This window comes from Aotus nancymaae, unplaced genomic scaffold, assembly GCF_030222135.1.
Source record: "Aotus nancymaae isolate 86718 unplaced genomic scaffold, 86718_ANA_hifiasm-v0.15.2.pri h1tg000032l_0, whole genome shotgun sequence".
Taxonomy (NCBI): domain Eukaryota; kingdom Metazoa; phylum Chordata; class Mammalia; order Primates; family Aotidae; genus Aotus; species Aotus nancymaae.
In genome coordinates, this window is record NW_026988445.1 from 12,197,130 (window position 1) to 12,223,852 (window position 26,723).

The 26,723-nt window shown below is 41.2% G+C and overlaps 1 protein-coding gene and 1 pseudogene across 8 annotated transcripts in view; both read left to right on the forward strand.

The window, feature by feature from the left end:
• Positions 1–26,723, forward strand: part of CNIH3 (cornichon family AMPA receptor auxiliary protein 3) — a 296,652-nt gene that overhangs the window by 127,822 nt on the left and 142,107 nt on the right. For 7 of the 8 annotated variants that reach the window (XM_021677326.2, XM_021677324.2, XM_012459769.3 and 4 more), the window contains one exon: positions 19,274–19,376. In XM_021677326.2, coding sequence (XP_021533001.1) covers positions 19,278–19,376 — 99 coding nt within the window. In that variant the 5' untranslated portion in view covers positions 19,274–19,277. Of the gene's footprint in view, positions 1–16,303; positions 16,364–19,273; positions 19,377–26,723 lie in introns of all 8 variants that reach the window. The other variant, XM_012459766.3, reaches the window with a different exon arrangement.
• Positions 10,946–11,463, forward strand: LOC105721959 (aldo-keto reductase family 1 member B1-like; annotated as a pseudogene).

A 26,723-nucleotide genomic window follows, 5' to 3' on the forward strand; every position in this document is an offset into this window, starting at 1 on the left:
CTGGTCCCCTTCAGTCTCACGTTAAAAATGACCCTGGCCGGGCGCGGTGGCTCAAGCCTGTAATCCCAGCACTTTGGGAGGCCGAGGCGGGTGGATCACGAGGTCAAGAGATCGAGACCATCCTGGTCAACATGGTGAAACCCCGTCTCTACTAATACAAAAAATTAGCTGGGCACGGTGGCGCGTGCCTGTAATCCCAGCTACTCAGGAGGCTGAGGCAGGAGAATTGCCTGAACCCAGGAGGCGGAGATTGCGGTGAGCCGAGATCGCGCCATTGAGCTCCAGCCTGGGTATCAAGAGCGAAACTCCATCTAAAAAAAAAAAAAAAAAAAAAAAAAAAAAATGACCCTAAGGCTATGTGTGAGCAGATTTGAAAATTTAAAAAGTTCAGTTGATTACATTTATCACAGGTTTTCTCAATAACAGGCAGGCAATAAAACTGGTCACCGTTCCCCCAAATATATTTTGCAATGCTTGGGGTCTGCTCTTAATATATAATGGAGGAGTTGCTAGGAGTAGCAGATCTGAGCATATGTCTCTGTCTAATAGGTTTTTTCTTGCAAAAAGTCTTATAGTTATGGTTTAAGTTCTCATTGCCCAACTGTATACTCTGAGTCATTGTCCTGTCAGAGCCATATTTCTGGCTGGCATTGTATCTGCAACCAAGAGTGTGATTGCAAGAACACAAGGCACTGTGGAAAAGATAGATGAGATTTGTGAGTCAGGAGTTCTGCTCGTAAGGTCTGAGGCTGTTCATTTCCTGGGTTTGCCCAGTGGGCCTTAAGCCATGGAAAGCATAATACTTAGGGATGGTGAACCTGGCACCACCCTGCTTGCATTCTTTGCTCCAGGCCTTCTGATCTAGTTGTCCTTCTCTGTACCCCATGCTTGCTCCCTGAGCCCCGACACCTACTGTTCTCTAGATTGGGGCTTTCTCTTGCTTCATCCTCCCCTCCCTCAGCCCACTATGCACTCGGTCAGGCCAACTGGTCTTACTCTGCAGTGGAGTCTGAGGTTTGCTGTTGCTTCCTGTGGGGAGGCTTTTCTGAGCCCCCAAGCCTGGTGCTGTGTGCTCCTGTGGCAGCCCCTGCTTCTTCTGTACATCATGTATTGCCAATTGCTTCTGACTTTTCCCTACAAGCTACATTCTCCATGAGGTAGGGAATTATGTGTTTATTTTTCCCAGCACAGAGCCTGGTGCGCAGTGGGTGCTCAGTGGTTGAGTGGATGAATGGACCTTCTCAGTGACCCTTTGCTTCCCTCACACTGAGAAGGTCTGGTCAGCTCGTTTCCCTTTCTTCTCTCCCTTGTTTCTTGCTGACTCTTCTGGAGCACCAGTGAAAACATAATCCTTGCCTGGCCTTCTGTTTTTTTTTTCCCCTCCCCATTGCTTTAATTAACTTAGAAATTCACTGGACACTTAGACAAAAGATAGAATTTGATTGTCTATCGTATACCTGGGTGCCACTTCTCTGAAGTCTGTTGGAATGAAGTAAGAAAACCTTGTAGGTTTTGTTTGTTTTCCAGCTGCCTCCTGATTATAAAGCTAAGCAAAACTAGAGAGAAGACCAGTGCCAGAGCCTTTGTTACTAAAATGTCAGCATTACTTGCAACTCTCTTTGGTTTGGGGCTCCTTTGTGTCACAGATGTTTTCAAATTGATCTGGAGATTTACAGCATTTTGACCAGAAGATACCCCAGGAGCAGGCAGTGAGCAGATCACTGTCTTTACTCCTGGTCTGCCTTTTGTATTAGGTTGGTGCAAAAGCAGCTGCATTTTTGCCATTAAAATTATTTTTGCACCAACCTAAATATAACATCTGATGATGCAGAGCACCCAAACGAGAGAGTGTGTCACTGTGCAGGCATCCACTGTGCCTCGATGTTTATTTCTTCCAGCTTAGGGGTGTGGCTTCTCTCGTCATAGTTTCACAAACGGATTATTTCCTAGTCAAAAAGAGAATCACACAGGTAGAAATCAAGGTGAGGGAAAGGATGAAACAACTGTAGATGTACAAATGACCCCAGTGAGATGTTGTAAGATTGAGAACCAGGAGTACGGGAGCCTTGTTAGTCTCTGACTTACAGACCTTGAATCTGACCCTGAGGCATTCTTCCATCTAAGAGCAATTATTGGAGTTGAAAGAAAACCACTTAGTTTTACTCAAATTTGTTTAAAAACATTTATAATGAGGGTGGGCGCGGTGGCTGATGCCTGTAATCCCAGCACTTTGGGAGGCTGAGGAGGGCAGATCACGAGGTCAGGAGATTGAGACCATCCTGGCCAACGTGGTGAAACCCTATCTTTACTAAAAATACAAAAATTAGCTGGGCATGGTGGTATGTGCCTGTAAGCCCAGCTACTTGGGAGGCTGAGGCAGGAGAATCACTTCAACCTGGGAGGCAGAGGTTGCAGTGAGACAAGATCATGCCACTGCACTCCAGCCTGGCAACAGAGCAAGACTTTGTCTAAAAAAACTATCTATCTATCTATCTATCTATCTATCTATCTATCTATCTATACACACACACACACACACACACACACACACATATATATTCATAATGAAACAAGAATTAGAAGAAGAATGAGCACCTAATACATGCCAGCTACTGAGTCATCCCCTACTGAGGAGGACATTTACTTGGTCATCATCTCATTTAATTGTTTTGATTAGATATTGAGAATATTCATAAAATATATATGATGTGTAAAGAATCACAATATTGGCTAGGCATGGTGGTTTATGCCTGTAATCCTAGAACTTCTGAAGGCCAAGGCAGGAGGATTGCTTGTGGCCAGAAGTTCAATACCAGCCTGTGCAACATAGTGAAACCCCATCTCTACAAAAAATAAATAAATTAGCCAGGTGTGGTGCATGCCTGCAGTCCCAGCTACTCGGGAGACTGAAGTGGGAGGATTGCTTGAAACCAGGGGCTTGAGGCTGCAGTGAACTGTTATCATATCACTGCATTCCAGCCTGGGTGACAGAGCAAGACCCTATCTCTAAAAAAATAAAAAGAAATACAAAAGAGTGAACACCTGTGTCCAGCATTACCTTTGGGTGCCCTGTACAATCTGTCTTCTTCCCTTCTCGGATGTAGCCATTCTCCTGAATTTTGTGTTTATTGTTCACTTTCTTTCTAAAATACTTTTTTACTTTTTGCTCTATTCCAAAATGACATGTTGTTTAGTTTTGAATGTTGCTGGACTTTATACAAATGGAATCATACTGTATGAATTTTCTGCAACTTGTGTTTTTCACTCAGATATTTGATGTTGAGTATCATTCGTGTAGTTGTGTGTCACTGTAATTAATTCCTATTATAGGAATTATATAGTGCTAGAGTGTATAAATATACCACGGCGTGGTTTATTCATTCAGATGTGGATGAATGTTTGGATTGTTTCCATTTTTAAAACACGATATAGACAAGACTTGATCATTCTTGTATGAGTCCCTTTGTGCACATGTACAGGAGCTCTAGGGTATAATCCTGCATGTGGACCTGCTGGGTCACAGGGCACATGCATCTTCATTCCTGCTAGATCATTTCTAATTATTTATCAAGTGGTTGTACCAGTTTACACTTTCACCAGCAGTGTAATTGTTCTGGTTTTTCCATCATAGCCAACACCTGATTCTGTCAGACTTTTAAACTTTTGCCAGTCTGGTAGTTATGAAATAGCATTTTATGGTGGTTTGTTCTTTTTTTTTTTTTTTTTGAGATAGAGTCTTGCTCTGTCACCAGGTGCCAGGCTGGAGTGCAGTGGTGTGATCTCGGCTCACTGCAACCTCTGCCTCCCTGGTTCAAGTGATTCTCTTGCCTCAGCTTCCTGAGTAGCTGCAATTACAGGTGCCCACCACCATGTCCAGCAAATTTTTGTAGTTTTAGTAGAGATGGGGTTTCACCATGTTGGCTAGCCTGGTCTCAAACTCCCAACCTCAGGTGATCTGCCTACCTCATTCTCCCAAAGTGTTAGGATTACAGGCGTGAGCTACTGTGCCTGGCCAAGCATATTTTCATATGGATATGAATACTTATGTTTCTTCTACTCTAAAGAGATAGTTCAAGCCTTGCCAATCTTAATGATTTTTTAAATAATTTCAATTTCTATTTTAGATTCAAGGGGTACATGTGCAGGTTTATTACATGGTTATATTATATGGTGCTGCGGTTTTGGGTACATTCGTTCCTGTCACCGACGTAGTGAGCATAGTACCCAATAGTTTTTCAATCCTTCCCTCCCCGTCCCACCTCCAATAGTCCCCAGCGTCTACTGTTGCCACCTTTGTGTCCACGTGTACCCAATGTTTAGCTCCCACTTAAAGAGGGGACATGTGGCATTTGGTTTTCTGTTCCTGCATTAATTTGCTTAGGATAATGGCCTCCAGCTGTATCCATGTTGCCACGAAGGACATGATTTGGTTCTTTGTTATGGCCGCATCTATCTTTTTCTATTAAGATGTCTTTTTCTTATAGATTTATATGACTTCTTTACATAGTTTAGATACTCAGCTGTATGTTGCAACAAATAACTTCTCTATTTTTAATTGTTCTTTAAAATTCTCTAGTAGTTTCTTTTGTTGAACGTGTGTTGTAATTTTAGCTTAGCCAAAGTTATCAAACATTTCCTTCATATAAATTATTTATACAACAACTTTGTATGCAATCTTTCTTTTTTTTTTTGATTTTTATTTTCTCCTTTATTTTGCTATTTTATTTTTACTATATTTATTTATTTATTTATTTATTTTTATTTTTTCCTTTTTTTTTTTATTGCATTTTAGGTTTTGGGGTACATGTGAAAAACATGCAAAGTTGTTGCATAGGTGCATTCATGGCAGTGTGATTTGCTGCCTCCCTCCCCCTCACCCATATCTGGCATTTCTCCCCATGCTATCCCTCCCCAACTCCCCCCCCCGCTGTCCCCCGCACTCCCCCACAACAGACCCCCGTGTATAGCGCTCCCCTCCCTGTGTCCATGTGTTCTCCTTGTTCAACACCCTCCCATGAGTGAGAACATGTGGTGTTTGGTTTTGTGTTCTTGTGTCAGTTTGCTGAGAATGATGGTTTCCAGGTTCATCCATGTCCCTACAAAGGACGCGAACTCCTCATTTTTAATGGCTGCATAATATTCCATGGTGTATATGTGCCACATTTTTCCTGTCAAGTCTATCATCGATGGGCATTTGGGTTGGTTCCAGGTCTTTGCTATTGTAAACTGTGCTGCAATGAACATTCGTGTGCATGTGTCCTTATAGTTGAACGATTCATAATCCTTTGTATATATGCCCAGTAATGGGATTGCTGGGTCAAATGGAATTTCTATTTCTAGGTCCTTGAGGAATCGCCACACTGTTTTCCACAGTGGTTGAACTAATTTACACTCCCACCAACAGTGTAAAAGTGTTCCTATTTCTCCACATCCTCTCCAGCATCTATTTTCTCCAGATTTTTTAATGATCGCCATTCTAACTGGCGTGAGATGGTATCTCAATGTAGTTTTGATTTGCATTTCTCTAATGACCAGTGATGATGAGCATTTTTTCATATGTTTGTTGGCCTCTTGTATGTCTTCTTTTGTAAAGTATCTGTTCATATCCTTCGCCCATTTTTGAATGGGCTTGTTTGTTTTTTCTTGTAAATCTTTTTTAGCTCGTTGTAAATTCTGGATATCAGCCCTTTGTCTGTATGCAATCTTTCTTACTGAATGTTAAAATCACATTCCCTATATTATCTTCTACAAGTTTTATCATTTTACCTTTCACATTTAGGCCTACAGTCTATGTGGAATTGATGTTTGTGTTCAGTGGGATAGGTCCAATAGAAATAGGATCATATTTCTTTTTTTTTTTCCTGTGTGAACACTCAGTACTCTCAGCACCATGAATTTCCACATCGTGAGCAATGGCAGCTTTGTCATAAATGTACATATACATACGGGTCTGTTTCTGGAGCCTATTCTATTTCATTGTTCAGTATACCTCTGTGCCTCCACTATCTTAATTACTAGAGCTTTTTAATAATTCTCGATACTTGATAGGGCAAGGCCTCTTGTCTTACTCTCCTTTGAGGTGTCTTGGCTATTCTTGGTCCCTTGCAATTCTCTATAAACTTTGGGTTAACCCATCAAATTCCCCAAAAACCCCTTGTTGTGTTTTCTTCTCATTGGGTTTTGAGGTCTCTCTTTTGAGAGTGGCCCTAATGCAAGGTTGTCACTCTCTAGGAGAGCCCTGTACAGAGGAGAGCTAGGATCAGGTGTGTCAGCCAGGTGAGACACGGAGGAGGTGGCACAGCAAAACACATGAAATAACAGAAGCAGTTTTTTTAATCACTTAAAGATTGCAGAAAGAAGGAGACATCATAAAACTAGTGGGGGCCAGGCACAGTGGATCACGCCTGTAATCCCAGCACTTTGGGACGCTGAGGTGGACAGATCACCTGAGGTCAGGAGTTCAAGACCAGCTTGGCCAACATGGTGAAACCCCATCTCTACTAAAAATACAAAAAAATTAGCCAGACATGGTGGTGGGTGCCTGTAATCCCGGCTGCTCAGGAGGCTGAGGCATGAGAATCGCTTGAATGCAGGAGGTGGAGGTTGCAGTGAGGCAAGATGGCACCACTGCACTCCAGTCTGGGCGACAGAGCGAAACTCTATCTCAAAAACAAACAAACAAAAAAACCCTAGCAGGTCCAGCAGGAAGAGGGGAGCTGAATGGGGCCTGTAGGGGCAACCAGAGGGTGGAAAGCAAAAGAGAGAGAGAGTGAGGAAGGGACCTGGGGGCCAAAGCCTTTTTTTGTGTCCAGGGCATTGCCCAAGCAGGTTTTCCACAGGGAGTTCTAACTGGTAGGTTTAAAGTAAGCAGGCACGAGTTCCAGGGGGTCATGCTGTGACTGAGAGGTAGTCACTGCAGCATATCTGCACAGTCAATGCAAGATGTGGGGGGCATTGGGGAAAGTCAAGTAGGTTGCATCTGGTTGTCTTATAGGGAGTTGCTCACCAGGAGGTGGTTGTATAAGGCAGACCTGGATCAACCACACTGCAGAACTAGGAGTCAGGTGGAGAACTGGAAATTGTGTTAAAGGCAACTAAACTCTACTTCTGGTATGAGGAAGTCCAACTTATATTAAAATGTATGCCAAGGCAACATGAAGTTATAAGAATTCACAGCCTAGCGTGGTGGCTTATGCCTGTATTCTGAGAATTTTGGGAGGCTGAGGCTGGCAGATCACCTGAAATCAGGAGTTTGAGACCAGCCTAGTCAGTGTGGTGAAACTCTGTCTCTGCTAAAAATGCAAAAATTAACTGGGCAAGGTGGCACATGCCTGTAGTCCCAGCTACTTGAGAGGTGGAGGGATGAGAATCACTTAAACCTGGGAGGCAGAGGTTGCAGTGAGCTGAGATCATGCTGCTGCACTTCAGCCTGGGGTAACAAGAGCGAAACTCCGTCTCAAAAAAAAAAAAAAAAAAAAAAAAAAAGGAATTCACTACACCCCTGATCTAATGGAATCTTTATAGCAATCCTATTAGAGGATTATTGGAGATTGATCCCTTGATGAATTTTAGGATAGGTTTTTGTTTTGTTTTGTTTTAATATTTCTGCCCCCAAAAATGCTGTTGGAATTTTAATAACGATTGTATTGAAGCTATAGATTACTTTGGGTAGTCTTGTCATCTTAACAATGTTAAGTCTGCCAATCTACGAACAAAGGATGCCTTTTCATTTATTTGTATCTTCCACACTGTTTTATAGTTTTCAGTGTACAAGTCTTTTGCTTCCTTGTTTAAATTTATTTCTAAGTTGGTTTTGTTGTTGTTGTTGTTGTTGTTGTTGAGACAGGGTCTTACTCTGTTGTCTAGACTGGAGTGCAGTGGTGCAATTATAGCTTACTGCAGCCTCGACCTCCCTGGCTCAAGTAATATTCCCACCTCGGCCTCCCAGGTGTGCACCACCATGCCTGACTAATCTTTTAAAATATATTTTTAAATAGAGGCGAGGTTTTCCCATGTTGCCCAGGCTGGCCTTGAACTCCTGGGCTCAAGCAATTTGCCTGCCTTGGCCTCTCAAAGTGGTGGGATTACAGGCATGAGCCACTGCACCTAGCTGTTTATTTTTTTTTTAATGTGCCTTCCTGATGCCTTTGTAAATACATTGTTTTCTTAATTTCGTTTTTGGACTGTGCATTGTATGTGTATAGAATTGCAACTTATTTTTGTGTTTGATGTTGTATCCTAGAACTTTGTTGAATTCATTCATTCTCTTCCTCTCTGTCTGTGTATGTATGTATATAAACTTTAGGGTTTTTTTACAAATGAGATCAGGTCCTCTGTGTTTACAGGAATAATTTTACTTCTTCTTTTCCAGTTTGAATGCCTTTTATTTCTTTTTCTTGTCTGATTGTTCTGGCTAGAACTTCTAATACTATGTTGAATAGAAGTGACAAAAGTGGTCTTTAGTCTCCCTTGATTTGGAGGGAAAAGCTTTCAGGTTTTCATTTCTGAGAATGATGTTAACTGTGGTTTTTTTCATATTTGAGATATAGCATATTGAGGAAGTTCCCTTATATTCCTATTTTATTGAATATTTTTATCATGATAGGGTGTTTAGTTTTGTCAAATACTTTTTCTGCATCAACTGAGATGATCATGTATTTTTTTTTCTCCTTCATTCCACTAATGTGTTGTAGTACATTGATTGATTTTTCTATGCAGAACCCTACTTGCATTCTGGGAATAAATACCACTTCATCAAAGTATATAATACTTTTAATATGCTTCTGAATTTGGTTTGCTAGTATTTTTAAAAGATTTTTGTATCACTATTCATAAGAGATATTTGTTGTTTACTTTTCTTGTGGGGTCTTTGGCTTTGGTGTCTGGACAATGGTAACCTCATAGAATGAGTTAGGAAATGTCCCTTCTTTGATACTGTTTGCAGAGTTTGAGAAGAATTTGTGTTAATTCTTTTTAAATATTTGGTACAATTCACTGTGGCTTCTCTTTGTTAGAGGATTTTTGATTATCGATTCAATCTACTCACTAGTTATAGGTCTAGTAAGATTTACCATTTCTTTTTAAGTCAGTTTTGGTAGATTATGTGTTTCTAGTAATTGTCCATTTCATCTAGGTTGTTCAATGTGTTGACATACAATTGTTCATAATACTGTCTCGTAATCTTCTTTATTTCTGTAATATCAGTAGTAATGTCCTCAGCATTGTTTCATATTTTCATAATTTGAGTCTTCTCTCTTGATTTTTTTAGTCAATCTCATCCAAGATTTCTTAATTTTGTTGATATTTTCGAAGAACCGACTTTTGGTTTTGTTGATTTTCTTTATTATTTTTCTATTCTCTATTTTCGTTATTTTCACTCAGTCTTCCTTTTCTCTTAGTTACTACTTCTTCAGGAAGAGAGTATGTAGGCAATGGGGGCTTAAAACACAAGCTGCAAGGTACAACCTTTTTTTGGAGATGGCTGAAAATGGGTCTGACGGGACATAGAGGAAAAGCCAAGATCAGCCCCTGCCTTTGCTGTGGAATTCTAAGCTGGAATTTAGGCAATGTGCTACTGGGAGATCTTTGTAAGGCTGGAAGTTGACACTTAGCTTATCAATAAGAAAGAGTCCAAGAAAAGTCCTTTTCTGAGGCAGAATAAGGAAAACTAGAATGAGATTAAGTGGAACTAGGTAATAATAGGTCAGCAAATTAACCCAAAGTCAGGAATTCAGCAGGGCTTTTTATGTGAAAATATAACACCCCATATCAGAACTCAAGTATGAGAAACTAATTCTTGGGGGGCTGTTTGCCTTTTTTCCCATGTTTCCTTCGTGCAGGTAGTAGTCTCCCTACCCTTTCCCAGTGTGTGATAAAAAGGTAGGAAATGTGTGATAAAAAGGTAGAGGTAGCTGCAAGTGAGGTCTTATTAACCACGAAGGTAATTCACTTGTATGTAGATACTTTGTGATTCCTTACATTTTTTATTTTGTAAATGATATTTCCCTTTTTCATATGTTCTTTTTTTAAAAAAAGTATTAAAAATTTGTAGAGACAGGGTCTCACAGTGTTGCCCAGGCTGGTCTTGAACTTCTGGGCTTAAGGATCCTCTCACCTTGGCCTCCCGAACTGTTGAGATTACACATATGAGTCCATTTTTTGTATATTCTATTTAGAAAATAGTTTAGTTTTGACATTTTAATAGTATGTTTATATATAAAATATATGTAGACTAGACTATATGCTATTTCAGTCTCTTTACCTATCCATAGTTGGGAAAAACCAGATAGGTCCCTGTGGCCATAATAAAAGGATCCACTACTTCGAGTCAGGTACCTACTAGAAAACAAGCAACATCCCACCTACTGGCTTTGCAAATCCAAATCTATTAAGTGGTTCCACTGTCACAGTAAGTATTTCATTGTTGATTAGATCAGGCATTCTTAAAGAGATAGCTATTTTAACATTATTAAGTTACTTAAAGAATCACTGAGGCGCACAGTTCTGGGCAGGGGTCTGGAGAGCACAGCAACCATGCCAGCCACCTTGTGCTCAACAATGGCCCCAACATGCCCATCCTGGGGGGGCACCTGGAAGTCCCCTCTGGGCCAGGTAACTGAGGCTGTGAAGGTGGCCACTGATGTCAGGTACTGCCACATCAACTGTGCCCATGTGTACCAGAATGAGAATGGCCATTCAGGAGAAGCTCATGGAGCAGTTGGTGAAGTGTGACCTCTTCATTGTCAGCAAGCTGTGGTGAATATATCATGAGAAGGGCCTGGTGAAAGGAACCTGCCAGAAGACTCTCAGTGACCTGAAGCTGGACTACCTGGACCTTTACCTTATTCACTGGTTGACCAGCTTCAATCGTAGGAAGGAATTTTTCATTGGATGAGTCGGGCAACGTAGTTCCCAGTAACACTAACATTTTGACACATAGGCGGCCATGGAAGAGCTGGTGAATGAAGGGCTGGTGAAAGCTATTGGCATCTCCAACTTCAACCATCTCCATGTTGAGAAGATCTTAAACAAACCTGACTTAAAGTATAAGTCAGCGGTTAACCAGATTGAGTGCTACACGTACCTCACTCAGGAGAAGTTAATCCAGTACTGCCAGTCTAACAGCATAATGGTGACCGCCTACAGCCCCCTCAGCTCTCCCAACAGGCCCTGGGCCAAGCCTGAGGAACTTCCCTCCTGGAGGATCCCAGGATCAAGGCAATCACAGCCAAGCATGATAAAACTACAGCCTAGGTTCTGATCCGGTTCCCCATGCAGAGGAACTTGGTGGTGATCCTCAAGTCTGTGACATCAGAATGCATTGCTGAGAACTTTAAGGTCTTTGAGTTTGAACTGAGCAGCTAGGATATGACCATCTTACTTAGCTACAACAGAAACTGGAGGGTCTGTGCCTTGGTGAGCTGTGCCTCCCACAAGGATTACCCCTTCCATGAAGAGTTTTGAAAGCTGTTGATGCCTGCTCATCCCCAAGTGACCTATACCGTGTTTCCTCCCTAATTTTTTTTCTTGCAAAGGTAGTATGGCCTGTGCCACTCAGCAGTGGGATAGCAACCTGTAGGGTGGCCAATGAGGGTGTGTCTAGCTTGATGTTGGATCTGAAGAGCCCTGTCAGTTGAGTAGAAGTCTCTTCCAGGTTACTTTACCCTTCTTTTTGCCCCACGGAGGAAAGTACAACCTGAATACGCTTCTTTGGTCTTTCTGACCAAAAAGAAGCAAAATCTACTGGGTCAAAATAGTGCCACTAACAGCTGAGTTTTGACTGCTTAGAAATGTAATCCTTTCAGCAAGACTTCTCTTTGCCTCAAATAAAAAGTGCTTTTGTGAAAAAAAAAGTCACTGAGGAAAAATTATGAAAATCTATAAATGTAGCAAAGTAGAATAGCCTTTGTACTAGTTTCAAATCATGTCTCTATCACCAACTGGGCAACTTTGAGTAGCGTATATATCTTCACTGTTTTCCTCAGGGCATGTTTAGGTGCAACAATTAGATACCTATTCAAGCTAGTACATATAAAAGGGAACTTTATTAAAAAATATGTATCTTACAGCATCCAAAGAGCATATTAACAACTATATCCATTCTTGGAAACATTTATGGGAAACTGGGGCTTAGGTAGGTTGAGAGAGGAAATCCATACATGTTGTGAGCACTGCTTAGGAAGAAATCGATTATGTGTTTTGTACCTACATGAATCTACTATTTTTCTAACGTATGTAAATGCTACTCTAAGTAAGGAAGTTCAAATATATTTTAAAGTGTGGTTTTCATCATATTCTTTCTCAGCCAAGAGACAGTCAGTATACATAGGGGTATCCATAAACTTTCTTTTTACTTTAAAAATAGTTTCTTTAAAAAACAAAGTCATATATGTACATAGTTTAAAAAGTCAAATCGTAAAAGTGAAGAGCTTGATGTGCGTTCCCCTTCCATTCCCAACTTTGCCCTCCATTTCCTGCTCTTCAGAAGTACTTGTAATTTTTTTTGGAATTTACCTCCATATCTCTAAATAATATGCTTGTCTCACTCTTTCTTGACTTTTTTGGTAGTAGGAATAATCTACGCATTTCCCACTAAGGAGGAGAGGGATTTAGTTTTCTTTACACACTCCCCTTTCACATGTGGTTAGTTAACATTCAGTGTTTGCATTCTTATGACCTATGTAAATGCTGTTCACCACTGAGCCATGTAGAATACTATGATTACTATTTCTTTCTTGTAAAACCTTTTGTTTTTTCTGAAGGTAAGATTTGCCTTTTCTAGAGCCCACATAGTGAAAGCAAGGGTAAGTAAGCAAGCAAGCAAACAAACAAGCAAACCCCACAAAATCCAAAAACAAATCTAGAAGGATCACATTACCCAACTTCAAACTATACTACAAAGCTATTGTTACTGACACAACATGGTACTGGTATAAAAATGGGCATGTAGACCAATGGAACAGAATAGAGAACCCAGAAATAAAGGCAAATACTTACAGCCAACTGATCTTCAACAAAGCAAACAAAAACATAAAATGGGACAAAGGACACCCTATTCAACAAATGGTGCTGGGATAATTGGTAAGCCACATGTAGAAGAATGAAACTGGGTCCTCATCTCTTACCTTATACAAAAATCAACTCAAAGTGGATAAAGACTTAAACCTAATACAAATCAGCAAGAAAAAACAAAAACAAATAATCCCATCAAACAATGGGCAAAGGACATGAATAAACAATTCTCAAAAAAAAAAAAAAAAACAACCCACAATGCAACACCACCTTACTCCTGGAAGAATTGCCATGATTAAAAAAAAAAATTAACAGATATTGGCATGGATGTAGTGAAAAGGGAACACTTTTACACTGCTGGTGGGAGTGTAAACAAGTACAACCACTTTGGAAAACGGTATGGAGATTTTTTAAAGAACTGAAAGTATTAGAGAACTATTGTTTGGTCCAGATCCTACTATTGGATATCTACCCAGAGGAAAATAAGTCATTATGTGAAAAAGACACTTGCACATGCAGGTTTTCTTCTTCTTCTTCTTCTTTTTTTTTTTTTTTAAGACAGAGTCTCACTCTGTTGCCCAGGCTGGAGTGCAGTGGTGCAATCTTGGCTCACTGCAACCTCCACCTCCTGAGTTCAAGCAATTTTCCCACCTCAGCCTCCCAAGTAGCTGAGACTACAGGTGCATACCCCGACACCTGGCTATTTTTTTTGTATTTTAGAAGAGACGGGGTTTCATTGTGTTTCCCAGGCTGGTCATGAACTCCTGAGCTCAGGCAGTCCACCTGCCTTGGCCTTCCAAAGTGCTGGGATTACAAGCGTGAGCCACTGCTCCAGGTGCACATGCAGGGTTATAGCAGCATAATTCTCAATTGTAAAAATATGGAACCAGACTAAATGCCCATTAACCAACAAATGGATAAAGAAAATGTGGTGTATACGTATACCATGAAATACTACTTGGCAATAAAAAGGAACGAAATAATGGCATTCAAAGCAACCTGGGTGGAGCTGGAGACCATTGTTCTAAGTGAAGTAACTCAGAAATGGAAAAACAACCAACCTGTGTTCTCACTTACAAGCAGGAGCTTGCAGAAAAGGGTAGGAGGGAGGTGAAGGATAAAAGACTTCATATTGGGTACAATGTACACTGCTCAGATGATGGGTGCACCAAAATTTCAGAAATCACCACTAAAGAATTTTTCCATGCAACCAAACACCACCTCTTCCCCCAAAACTGTTGAAATACAAATTTAAAATAAAAACAATGACAACAAAAAGCTATTCCAATTGGTAAAATAAAAAATTTGCCTTTTCTGTTTGGTGTTTAGCTTTCTTTGTACTTACTACTAATTCATTCCCCTAACTTGCTTCCGATATATGAATCTGCTCTCAGTACTTTAACACATTAGATATTTCCAACAATTTCATCTTCTTAGTGATTGCAGAACCTCCTGACTTGCTCCAGGCTGGACTAGTTATGCGCTATGCTTACTGCATAGCTGCCATCTTAAGGATTTCCTTTACTATTATCCTAGAAATTCCCTTTGCCTCCCTTGTTTTTGATCCCCTGTGTCCCGTATCCAGTGTCTTTTTCTTTCCTGGTTGAGTCTCTCATTTTGGTGACCAGTACTATTATTTGGTGGAGATACTAGTACCTATTATCTCCCTGATAAAGGTTGCATGAGAAGCGTTTTGAGATGTTGCATATCTAAAAATGTCTTTATTCTGCCTACACACTTACAGTTTGACTGTATAAAATTTTGGATTAGAAAACACTTTCTCTGCCTCATTATCTTCTAGTTTCCAGTGTTGCTGCTAAGAAATTTAATGTCTTTCTGATTCTTTATACTTTTGTTGAAAATCCCTTCTTCCTCTTCCTTCTCTTTCTGAAAGCTTGTAGGATTTTCTCTTTAGTTGTCTAAAGTTTCACAGAGTATTTTTGTATTTTCATCTGTTGTGCTGAGAGTTCAGAGAGCCCTTTCAATCTGGAAGCTCATGTCTTCCATCCCAGGATATTTCAATTATTTCTTTGTCAATTTCTTCTTTTTCATGTAGAGTGTAGAGAACAACTCTATTGAAATTTTTTGTTCAGATGTTGGACCTCCTGAACTGTTGCTGCTTTTGTTTTCTTTTATTTATTTATTTATTTATTTATTTATTTTGAGACGGAGTTTCACTCTTGTTACCCAGGCTGGAGTGCAATGGCGCGATCTCGGCTCACTACAACCTCCGCCTCCTGGGTTCAGGCAATTCTCCTGCCTCAGCCTCCTGAGTAGCTGGGATTACAGGCACACGCCACTATGCCCAGCTAATTTTTTGTATTTTTAGTAGAGACGGGGTTTCACCATGTTGACCAGGATGGTCTTGATCTCTTGACCTTGTGATCCACCCGCTTCGGCCTCCCAAAGTGCTGGGATTACAGGCTTGAGTCACAGTGCCCGGCCTTGTTTTCTTATTTTTTTTCCTCTATTTTCCATCTCTGCCTTTGGCTGTATTTCTGAGTGTTTTCTTCCATTTTAACTTCTGGCACTTGGGATATTAATCTTGTTATCTTTTTTAATTTTTAAGAATGCTATTTTTGAGGTTCCTTTTCTTTCTTTACATAAGCTCTGTTGCCTCCTAGTTGCTGTTTTCTGCTTATTTATTTTGGCCTCTGTCTTTCATTGTAAAGGTTTTCCTCAAATGCCCCAATGAGTCTAAGCCCTTTGTATTTGAGTGGTGTCTCCAGAGAGCCCATTGAAAATTCTGAGCAGGTTGGGTGGGACTTGTCAAATATGGGCTTTACTAGGCTGGTCTGGGTGAAGAACTTTGGCAATCTCTTTATGTCAGTATCTCTAGGTCATTTGTATTGGGATCTGATTCTGCAGGGAAGTGTCCTCCAGAGTTCCATATAGTGGGTAAAAGTCTGGCTGACAATGTCTAGGAGCTGAGTGTACTATGGTTTGGATATTTGACCCCTACAAACCTCATGCTGAAATGTGATCCCCAGTGCTGGAGGTGGAGTCTACTGGAAGATGTTTGGGTCTGAGGGTGGATCCCTCATGAATGGATTGGTGTTGTCCTCGTGGTCATGAGTGAGTTCTTGCTCTGTTAGTTCCTGAGAGAGCTGGTTGTTAAAAAGAGCCTGGCACCTTTCTCCCCTCTGTCTTCCATCCTCTCTGGTTCTGTGCAGACCAGTTCCTGTTTGCCATTTGCCATGATTGGAAGCAGCCTGAGGCTCTCAACAGATGCCCAATCCTCCAGTCAGCAGAATTGCGAGTCAAATAAACCTTTTTTTTTCTTTTTACCCAGCCTCAGGTATTCCTTTCTAGCAACACAAATGGACTGAGACAGAGTGAACATAAGCCTGGGGTAAGTGTGGGGGAGTAGTGCCTCAAAATCAGTCTGTAAATCTTCAACAGAATCCTTGCTAATGTTTTTAATATGCTGTCCCTACCCTCAGCTGTCCCTAGAATCCTGACTTTTTACCTCAGTAAGAGAGTAAACATCTAGTCTTCAGCCAAGTGCTGAGGGAGTGAGGGGTTAGGGGGTTTCTAACTGTATCTCATATAGACTTTCAGTCAGACCCCTTGTATTTGGCCCCCACTTTCACCCCTACTCCCAAAGGTACCTGGGCTGGTTTAGGATTCAGCTTTCTAAGTCAGTGATCCAGCTACTCATCCATCTGCTTTCCAGTTTCCATTACCGTTGTAAACCAGAAAGTTTCTGACACAAGTGTCCATCAATGTAGAGGTTTATTTTGCCAACGTTGAAGACGTGCCTGGGAAAAAGATACGTAAGCCACAGTAGGATCTGTAGCTTGTACTTTTTCTGAAGAGGATTTCGAGGGCTTCAATATTTAAAGAGGAAAAGTGGGCAAAAGGGGAAAGGGCAAAAAAAAAAAAAAAGGAGGTCACATTCTTATGAATCCACATGTTACACGTGAAAATGAGGGGTAGAGGGAACAGTTAATTATGTATTCATCTTGCACTTAATGAATCTGCACTTTACATAAGATAAGCACTGAGCAGAGAAAGCAGTCAAATATGCATTCATCTTGGGGTAGATGGGGACAATTTCTAGTCTCCTCCTGTCCCATACCGTGAGGATAAGTTGGTAATTTACACTGTCAGGGTGAGGGAGGCCCCTGGTGGAGACATGAGGCCTTCTATCTGTGGCTGTCAGTTTAGGAACAAAAGAAAAGGCAGGCGTTTTGTTTGTTTGTTTTTTGTGACTTGGCTACTAAGCTTAATTTTTCCCTATCGGCATAGTGAATTTGGGGTCCTGAAATTTCATTTCCCTTTCACACCATGTTGCTTTTGTCTTTGTCCTTTTCTCTTTGTTCTGGGGGTTTAGGCTTTACCCAAGTCTCTTTGTGGTTTTGTGGGTTTTTTGGAGAGATTGGAGGCTGAGTGTGTTTAGTCTTCCATCTTTAACCAGAACCCTAACATTTCTTGAAGTAAAAAAGGCATCATTACAGGGAAAAGACTGGAAATTATTGCTTAGTGATTCCTGATCAGTTTTCTTACTTCCTTCTACTCTTCTGAAAACCTTTTCCTGTCCTGTTCCTCATTCACAGGTTTCTACTATCTCCTGATTAATCTGATTGTATATATTGACTAATTGAGTCATGCAAATAATAATCAGACACATAACAAATTGGTCCTTGCTCTTGAGAATACAATATCAAGAGCCCAAAGTGTGTTGGATACCTCCTCATGGGCTCCCTTTAAGAGAAGTAAATTGTGCTTCCTTTGAAAACAGTGCTATTGCATATAGTTTGCATCATGGAGGAAAAAAAAGAATTGTCATTCTTGTCAGCTCATTATTTTATTATTGACTGGCTGGCTTTTTAAAGGTGATGGGCATCATTTTTCTTTTCTCGGAAGATGATTTGTTAATGTCATATTTAGCTCATCTGCTTTGCTAAGGATCTTTGGGGATAACACTTAAATCACTTATAAACTTTGAGAGACAGACTCTTAATATCTAAATTACAGTGGCATAAGGAGGACTCTGGGAAGCCTGGAGAGGAGGTAACTGCAGCTGCACATCCTCGATGCCTTTTTACATCTCTGGAATCAGACTGGGTGTGTGTGAGGTTGTAACATTAAACATTTATCTGTATAGGTGATGGGGGTGGACATACACAAAATAGGAAAGAATCATGATAACAAAAATTGGACAGAGGGTGTGTGGGGAGGGCTGGAGAAGCTGGTTCTTCTTCCTGACAACCTTTGCGTTTCCTTCATAATGTTTACATACAGTTCAGCTGCTCGGCTTTGATACGCAGAGGGCCTGAGGTTCCCTTCATCCTTTCTTTGTGCCTCCTCCAGCTGTTCCTGGGTTTATTTATTTCTTTTAACTGCTATTTATAATCTGTAGGTAGCCACAGATGGCCAGGCCTTAAAGTGTGTTGGTGTATGAAAAGAGTTTTAGAGGTAAACATCTTCTTCTTATGTGCAGAGACAGATGTGGCTGGGCTTTTCTTTTGTAGGTTTCGTCAGTGACAAGCATGTTACATAAAGATAGAAAAGAACAGAACATTTTTTTTTCCTTCCTGATGTGGCTACCAGCTAATTTTTAATCTAAAATAATGGTGATGGATTTTTAAGTGCCTGGGGTGATAGCCTGTGTGCAATAAGTCTAGATCAGTCACCGCAGAATTTCCTTCTTATGTGTACATGTAATGAAGTGGAAGACACTTTATTCATCCAAATTCCTCTTGGAGAGAGGGAGCATGAGTTTGGAAGAAATATTTTGAGAAGCCTGTTGAAATCAGGATGGGGAACTCCAAGTGGCATATTCAGGAATCAGAAAGTGTTCCAAATGCCTTCTAAAGAGACTGAGACCTGCCATCTGGAGGACTTTGTTTTTCTGAATACTGAGATGGTCAAATCTATAAGTTTGGAGGTTTGGAGCTGCCATGTATCTAAGTTGCTATTAATAACAGAGGGGAAAAAGAATTTCACTTTGTTGATTCACTTATCTATTCATTATTTCAGACATCTTTGTTGAGTCCTTTCCAAGGTACTCGGTCATATTACATGAGTAGATGTGTCGCTGGGGCACACAGCATGTGCCGGGGGTTTACAGAAGCTTCAGAATATACACGGACCATCTTCCTGGGGCATTAGTGGACTCCATAAATGGATTATGGAGACTCAAAATTCATCTCTGTTTTTAAAAACATTACATTTTGAAGAAGTTACTCGGGGTCCACTTGAGTCTGTGCTCTTAGATATTTCCTCCTCCTTCATGTTATGTACTTACTTTCCCTAGGCACATGCCAAGTGCTGTAAGAATTCAGAGGATGGCGAGAACATCTGTGGCAGTGAGCAGAGTCATGAGTGGCCACGAAGGCTTTCCGGAGGCAGGACTTGAGGTGAGTCTCAAAGGATTGGGAGTGAGTATTAGGGAGCAATTGGTCAATGTGTATTTGGGAGGGGGCCATGCCGGGTGAGGGAATGTCGTGAGTCCCAGCTCAATGATGGAAAGGTCAACCAGAGTGGACCAGTTTGGCCAAGCTACGTGAGAGTGAGTAATAAAATCTGAATTACATATGGGGATCGGTGGGTGAGAGACACCTATCAACTCTCCTGTTCATTATTAGAAATTTCTGATGATTTTGGATATCATCAAATAGATAGTTTAGGGAAGATAACAAGAGGATGGTAAACTATGATGGAGGGTGAGTTTAGATACCAGGTTGTTTGGTTTAGTGATTCCTAATCAGAGATGCACTTCAGAATTACCTGCAGAATATTTTAAACTAACCATGCCGGGGACCCTACCACTGGAGACTCCAATTCAGTAGGTCTGTTATAAAGCCTATGGAGTCTGTATGTGGAAGAGCTCTTCAGCTAATTTTGTTATATTCCCTGGCTAAAAATCCATGAAACAGGAGGTGATTGCAATGGCCTACTTTTAATGTAATGGAACTTGGATTTCAGGTGGTGGCAATGGAAATGGAAAAGAAGGGTTGAATTTGAAAGACTTTGTAATACGAGAATAAGCAAGACATAAATTGATATTAGGCCACTCCCTGCTCCAATGTATGTGATGTTCTGGACCATACCCCACTTCCTGTGTATCTTCCAGATTAACATAGTTAAGTTCTGCAACTCACTCACAACTGCATTAGCCTCACTCATAGCCCTTTCTTTGGAAATAGTTCCATTGACAGCATAGTTCTTGGAGAACTTTGTGGACAACTTTTAAAAAGGATATTTTTGCACATTATTATTGCTGACACTATTATTATTCATGTTTTAAAAGCTATTTTATTATAATTCTCAGCTTGATTTTTGTTCAATTCTGCCCTTTAAAAGAAAGTTACAATGCACAGAACAAAGGCCTTAGAAAAAAGAAATTCTCAAGTTTCTATTGCATAGAGAAGTACACAGTCCCCATCAACATTTCAGCTCTAATTTGTCCTTGAACATCCCTAGAATAATGGGAGACTCAGAGACAGTATTATGCCTGGCAGTATCTAAGATAGCAAGGCACTTCTTGATTTTGAACAAACTGGATTTAAGTTTTGTTTGGGGACTAGAAAAATAAATAAACAGTTGTATCACAAACCCTTTATGCCAGAGCAGACAATATTTCATTAAAAGACAGAGAAAAAGTGCTGATAGAAATCCTTCCTTTTTGGGAAGCCTATTCTTTTTGTCATGGAACAAAGACTGGTAAAAATACTCACATTTGCAGTCATCAGGATGGCAAGACTTGAATTTGATGCAGAAATGCATTTATCATTTGATATATTTTTTCTGGCTACATGATTCAGCATTTTGATTTGCATTGATCATTTTGGAAAAATGAAGCATTTCTTGATTGTGAAATAATTTGTTTCTTTGGAATATTCCAGTTTGTGGCCTAGTTGACTATGTATTGTTTTCCCAAGACTTAGTGTAAGATAAGAAAATGAGAATCTCAGAAATGCCATAGTGGCTTGGCCCAGCATTAAGTCTGTGTGGCTAGGATCAAGGGACATATATAGGAATGGGAACAACACAGCTACATCTGCTAACATCAGCTTCTAAAGAATCCCTCAGACTGCTGACTTCCCCAATAATCTGTTAAGAGACCAATAAAGCATGAATTCATGTGGAAAACTCTTAGAGATTATTCTGTTTTCAGCCTGCATCACCTCTCTCCATTTCCCTCCCATTGAAACCCCAGCTCTGCCCACATAACTCAAGTCTTTAAGGGTTTACTGCAACTTACTTTTCCTTCCCATTCCTGAGTCATTCATATTCTTGCCTCCATGCCTTTGCACTTTTGCCCTTTGCTCATAATGCCTTCTTTGCCTGTTTCCCTAGATCAGAATCCTATTAACTTATTTTTCAAGCCCTGTCTTAATGTCACCTCTACTGCAAAGCCCTCCAGATTCCCCAATCACTCAACACACATAATGAGCATCTGCTGTATGCCAGGCACTGTGCTGATGTTGTGACTAAAGATGCATAGGGCATAGTCCCTTCAAGGGACCGTGTGCGTGCTTCCATAGCCACATCCTGCACATGCCCGGTGATATACTGGTGACATTAAACCAAAGCACAGTCCTTTTATTATTATTATTATTTTTTTACAACAGTGCTCTGCTCCGTTGCCCAGGCTGGATTGTAATGGTGCAATCATGGGTCACTGCAGTCTTGAAATTGTGGACTCAAGTGGTCCACCTGCCTCAACCTCCCAGATAGCTAGGACTACAGGCACATCACCACACATGGATAATTTAAAAACATTTTTTTTTGTGTGTAGGGACGGGGGTCTCACTATGTTGCCCAGGCTAATTTTGAACTCCTGGACTCAAATGATCCTCCCACTTTGGCCTTTCAAAGTGCTGAGATTAAAGGAATGAGCCACTGCACCCAGCCCATTCAGTCTCCAGTTCCTGCACACACACATGAATCAATGGCTTAAAGGAAGATGTAGATAGCACAGGGATCATAGTTTAGCTTTTAATTCCAAACTAGATTAGATTTTAAAAAAATCATGACCAGCATTAGTCTTGAAAGCCAGACTTCATTGAAAGAGAAAAGGGCTTTCTAGAGACACACATTTTCCCCTACAAGACAAGAGCCATGAGTGAAGAGAGAACTCAGGACATCATGGAGGAAAAATGAAAGACTTTCTTCTCCCAGTACTACAGAAACAAATGGGGCAGAGAGGGAAGTTTTCATGTGAATGGTCTGGTTCTCCCCATGGGATCTGAACCTTGAAAAGGGATCTGTTAACAACCAGATGACCTGGGGACTTTGGGCACTTTAGGGCGATGTATTAGCCTGTTTTCATGCTGCTGATAAAGACATACTCGAGACTGGGCAATTTACAAAAGAAAGAGTTTTAATGGACTTATAGTTCCATGTGGCTGGGGAGGCCTCACAGTCATGGCGGAAGGTGGAAGGCATGTCTCACATGGTGGCAGACAAGAGAAGAAAGCTTGTCAAGGGAAGCTCCCGTTTTTAAAAGATCAGATCATATGAGACTTATTCATTATAGTGAGAACAGCATGGGAAAGACCCACCCCCATGATTAAATTACCTCTCACTGGGTCCCTCCTACAACATGTGGGAATTCAAGATGAGATTTGGGTGACAATACAGCCAAACCATATCAGGCCAGTACTCTGCTTCCCTGGGAGACTTCAAGCCTCTTAGAGAAAGTCTGGATTTGACAGGACCATTGTCTCAGCATGGTGTGTATAATGGGTTGAACAGCATCTCCAAGTCTGTGTTCATCCAGAACCCCAAATGTAACCTTATTTGGAGATAGGGTCTTTGCAGATGTAATTAGTTAAGAATCTTGAGATAAAATTGTCCTGGATTCAGGGTAGGCCCTAAATCCAGTGACTGGTGTCCTTAAAAGAAGAGAAGAGGACACCCAGAGACACAGAAAAGAAGGCCATGGGCAGATGGAGGCAGAGATTGGAGTGAGGCTTCCACAAGCTGAGGAATCCAGAGAGCTGCTAGACATTGGAAGAGGCAAGGAAAGATTCTCTTCTAGAGACTGGCAGGGGAGCATGGTCCTGCTGACCCCTTGATTTTAGACTTCCATCCCCAGAACGATGAGAGGGAGAATAAAGGTCTGTGGTTTGGAGCTACCTAGTTAGTGGTAGTTTTCTGCAACAGTCCTAGCAAGTTAAGTACCCTGTGGGAGCAGCAGGGCGGTGTTGGAGCTCTGAGTCATGCGCCTGGTTGCCTATACTCACGCATGCTGCCTATGGGATTCAGAATTTACACAGGCCTGAGTGAGGATGCAGGTGTGCTAAAGGAGCAGGTAACAGAGAAGAGTCAGGGTTCAGGAAGGGGACCACAGACCCTGAACTTCAGAACGGCAGCTCTTGGGGTCAACACAGCATCCCAGAACATCAAGACACCAAGACAGATCAGCTAGGTCCCTGCAGTATCATATCAGTGTCCAGATGAGACCAGAAGCAATCCAGCAGAAGCCAGGGGACAGTGTGTGGACCACAGAATTCATGCATGATGCCATCAGGGTAGGAAGTTGCTGCCTGCACCCAGGTACCCTCTTGGGAAGGAAGTGGGTGTCTGGCCAGAGCTCCTTTGGGAAGGAAAAGCACACCTGATAGAGAATTTGACCTCGGCAAATAAGTGCATGTTTACCTGAAAGAAGTATTTCTAACCTAGAAAAGCCTGAACTATTTTTTATTGAAAATTTAAGATTTTTGTGGTGTATGTATATGTGTGCGTTGTCATTAAGAATTGATCACAGGCTGGGCGTGGTGGCTTACACCTGTAATCCCAGCACTTTGGAAGGCCAAAGTAGGAGGATCCCTTGAGCCCAGGAGTTTAAGATCAGTCTGAGTAACATAGGGAGATCCCATCTCTACAAAAAAAAATTTAAAAATTAACGGGGCCTGGTGATGTGTGCCTGTAGTCCCAGTTACTCAGGAGGCCAAGATGTGAGGATTGGATGAACTAAGAGGTCAAGGCCATAGTAAGCTGTGATCACAACACAGTACTCCAGCCTGGGTGACAGAATAAGACCCTGTTTTAATTAAAAAAAAAAAAAAAGAGAGACCTAAAAACAAAGAATTAGTTACAAGTTGAAACCAGTTACGGAAATAGGTTTCTAGTTTTTGCCTATTTGAGTTACAGTATCTCAATGTCAGCTCCCATCTCCCCCATTCCTAGACATTTGCCACATTCTGTTGTGTTTCCCACTGCCCCCATGTTTGTTCTTTCCCTTGAACTGTCAGCCTCTTGTGGGTAGAGATGACACAAACATCTTATCTTTGGATATCTATCTGTGCCTGCAAGACCTAACAGGACAATCCTAACACATGGTGTCATCTCACTGAATATTTGTTGAATGAATGAAAAAGGTCAGAATGTATACATAATTTTAAAAAATTGTTTCTCAATATCTTTTACATTTTAAAGGCTGTGTGGATTTTCTTAGGGCCTTTGCTTCAGACATGCATGAAGCAGGAGTGTGAGGTCTGTGGAGGGTGCAAGGAGGATGGTAGAGGCTCTGATGATGATGTCTGGGGAAGAATTCCCATTTCGGATCTTTCCTTACAAGAGTCATGGCCTTATGGCAGAGTGTCCTATGCACGTGAATAAATCAAGGACAAAGAGGAAGTTTTTGGAAACAGCTTAGTTTCTGGTAGGATCTTTGCCGCTACTTTAAAAAAAAAAAAACAACAACAAGTATTTAAACTCCCACAGTGTAAATTAATTCAGATGTAAATAACCATTCAGACAACCAGGAATCTGACAAGCAGAGGTGTCTGCCAACATGTCCTGAGTAATTAGCTAGATTTTTGCACTTTTTTCATTTTGCTGGCAGCACTAGGCAACACTTACTTATTTCTTAGCTTCGACTTGATGGTGCTAATTCTAGGAGTTAAAAAAAGACTTTGGATAATAAGGGGGCAGCTTCTCAGGCTTTGGAACCTGCTGTGGGAGTAAAGGCCGGCCTTCGAAGTTTCTGTTCTTAAGTCTGGAGGTGATTAGCATTAAGCCGTGGGCCAAGCCACTATCTTCTTCCTGACCCTTTTTTTTGTTTTGGAGCCATTTTCCTGAGAATCATGACATCTATCAATTTCCCAGATCTCTGCAAGAATGGATTGAGGAGTCTAAGCTCTGGAAATCAAAGTGGCTACGCAAGCACCATTATTGCTGTTAAGAAAACCTGCAAGGCATGAGTAGAAACTTTCTAAGTTTGTATCTACTTTTGCCTGACCTCTGCCTGGACGGTAGGGCAGCTGAGTGATTCACAGGCACAGAAATGCACCACGTTGCTATTCCCAGACCCTGCCACAAAGGACTGTTGAATTCCCAACATCTCCATGCTCACTTCCTGTCCTCACCATGAATGTGAGACGCTTCGAGGACATAACACATTATAGAAACACACAGCATCGTTTTTATAATAAGTCTACATTTCAAATCAAAATAATGGTTTAGTCTTCTCAGATGAGAGGGAGTATCTGGGCTAAATGAAGGTATTTGCAGGCAAAACTGATTTTGTTCTGGGTGAGCTGCAGCCTGCAGCCTCTTTTCAAAGTTGACTCCTAGGGGGTTCGGCCAGGGCTGCTTTTTGCATGAATTGTTGACATTTGGACACCTTTATCTCTGATAGCTGCTCTACAGCTTAATGTGATATTTCTGCCCAAACTCAAGTGTTGATGAGAAGAAAAGATTTTTAATTCAAAATATGCACACAACTGCCCAGGCCCAGGGAAAGGACTTCTTTGACCTAGAGAGCTCCCACCCCTGAAGTTACATATACAGAAACACCATGTGGGAGGCAGTTGGAAAAGGTAGATCTAAGTTTCTCTTGAACTTGTTTTTATTTAATCCAGGTTAGTATTCAAGGCTACCTGATCTCCCTTTCTAATTATATTTCCTGTTTCACTTATTCACTCTAGCTAAGTAGGTCTGTTCAGTGACCAATGAAAATAACATATACATTGACACCCTGCACCGCTTCACACGTCTAAATTCTACCTGTTCTAGCTGTGGTTGAATGGTTAATTCCTCTGTAAAGTTTCTCCTTTATTCCAGCCCCTGATCTCTCAGTACTGGGAAGTCATTTGTATTCTGCACTGGCTCCTTTGTGAAGTGCCAAGTTTGAGAACCAGCTCTTCAGTGGGACTCCCTGGGTTTGAATCCTAACCCCACTGTTTCCTAGCTGTGTGTCCTTGGCAAAGTTACTCAACTTCTCTGTGTACCTCTGGGCCTTACAATGGGTAGCTGAGAAGAGCTTGGTCTCACTGAAGAGATGAGTTTCTTGGAGGCCCATTTACATGATAAGGAGAGACCACAGACTGATCAAGCCCAGCTATCTTGGCAATGGCTCCTTTCCTGAACACCAAGACACAAAAGTTGGAGAATGGTTCCAACTGGAGAACTTGTGGTTTTATAGGTTTCAGATACTATATTGTAAAACAGCCCAGTTTTATTGTCAGAGGCTTAAGCTGTCAGGTTCCTTTTCCCTCTCTTCAGGAATCTAGCATCCTTAGGCCTTCACCTCTGAGGTACAGGGGGTAAGGTTTAGAACTCAGGCTTTAGAGTCAGATAGATTTGGGCATGACTGCTAGCTGACCCTGCCATTTACTATGTGACATTGGTGCCTAATCTGTCTGAGTTATCGTTTTCTCATTGGTAAAAGGGGGGTGATAGTACCCATGTTGCAGAGGGTGAGAATTAAAAAAGAGTGCAAGGCAAGTACTTGCCCAAGATCTGATACCAGG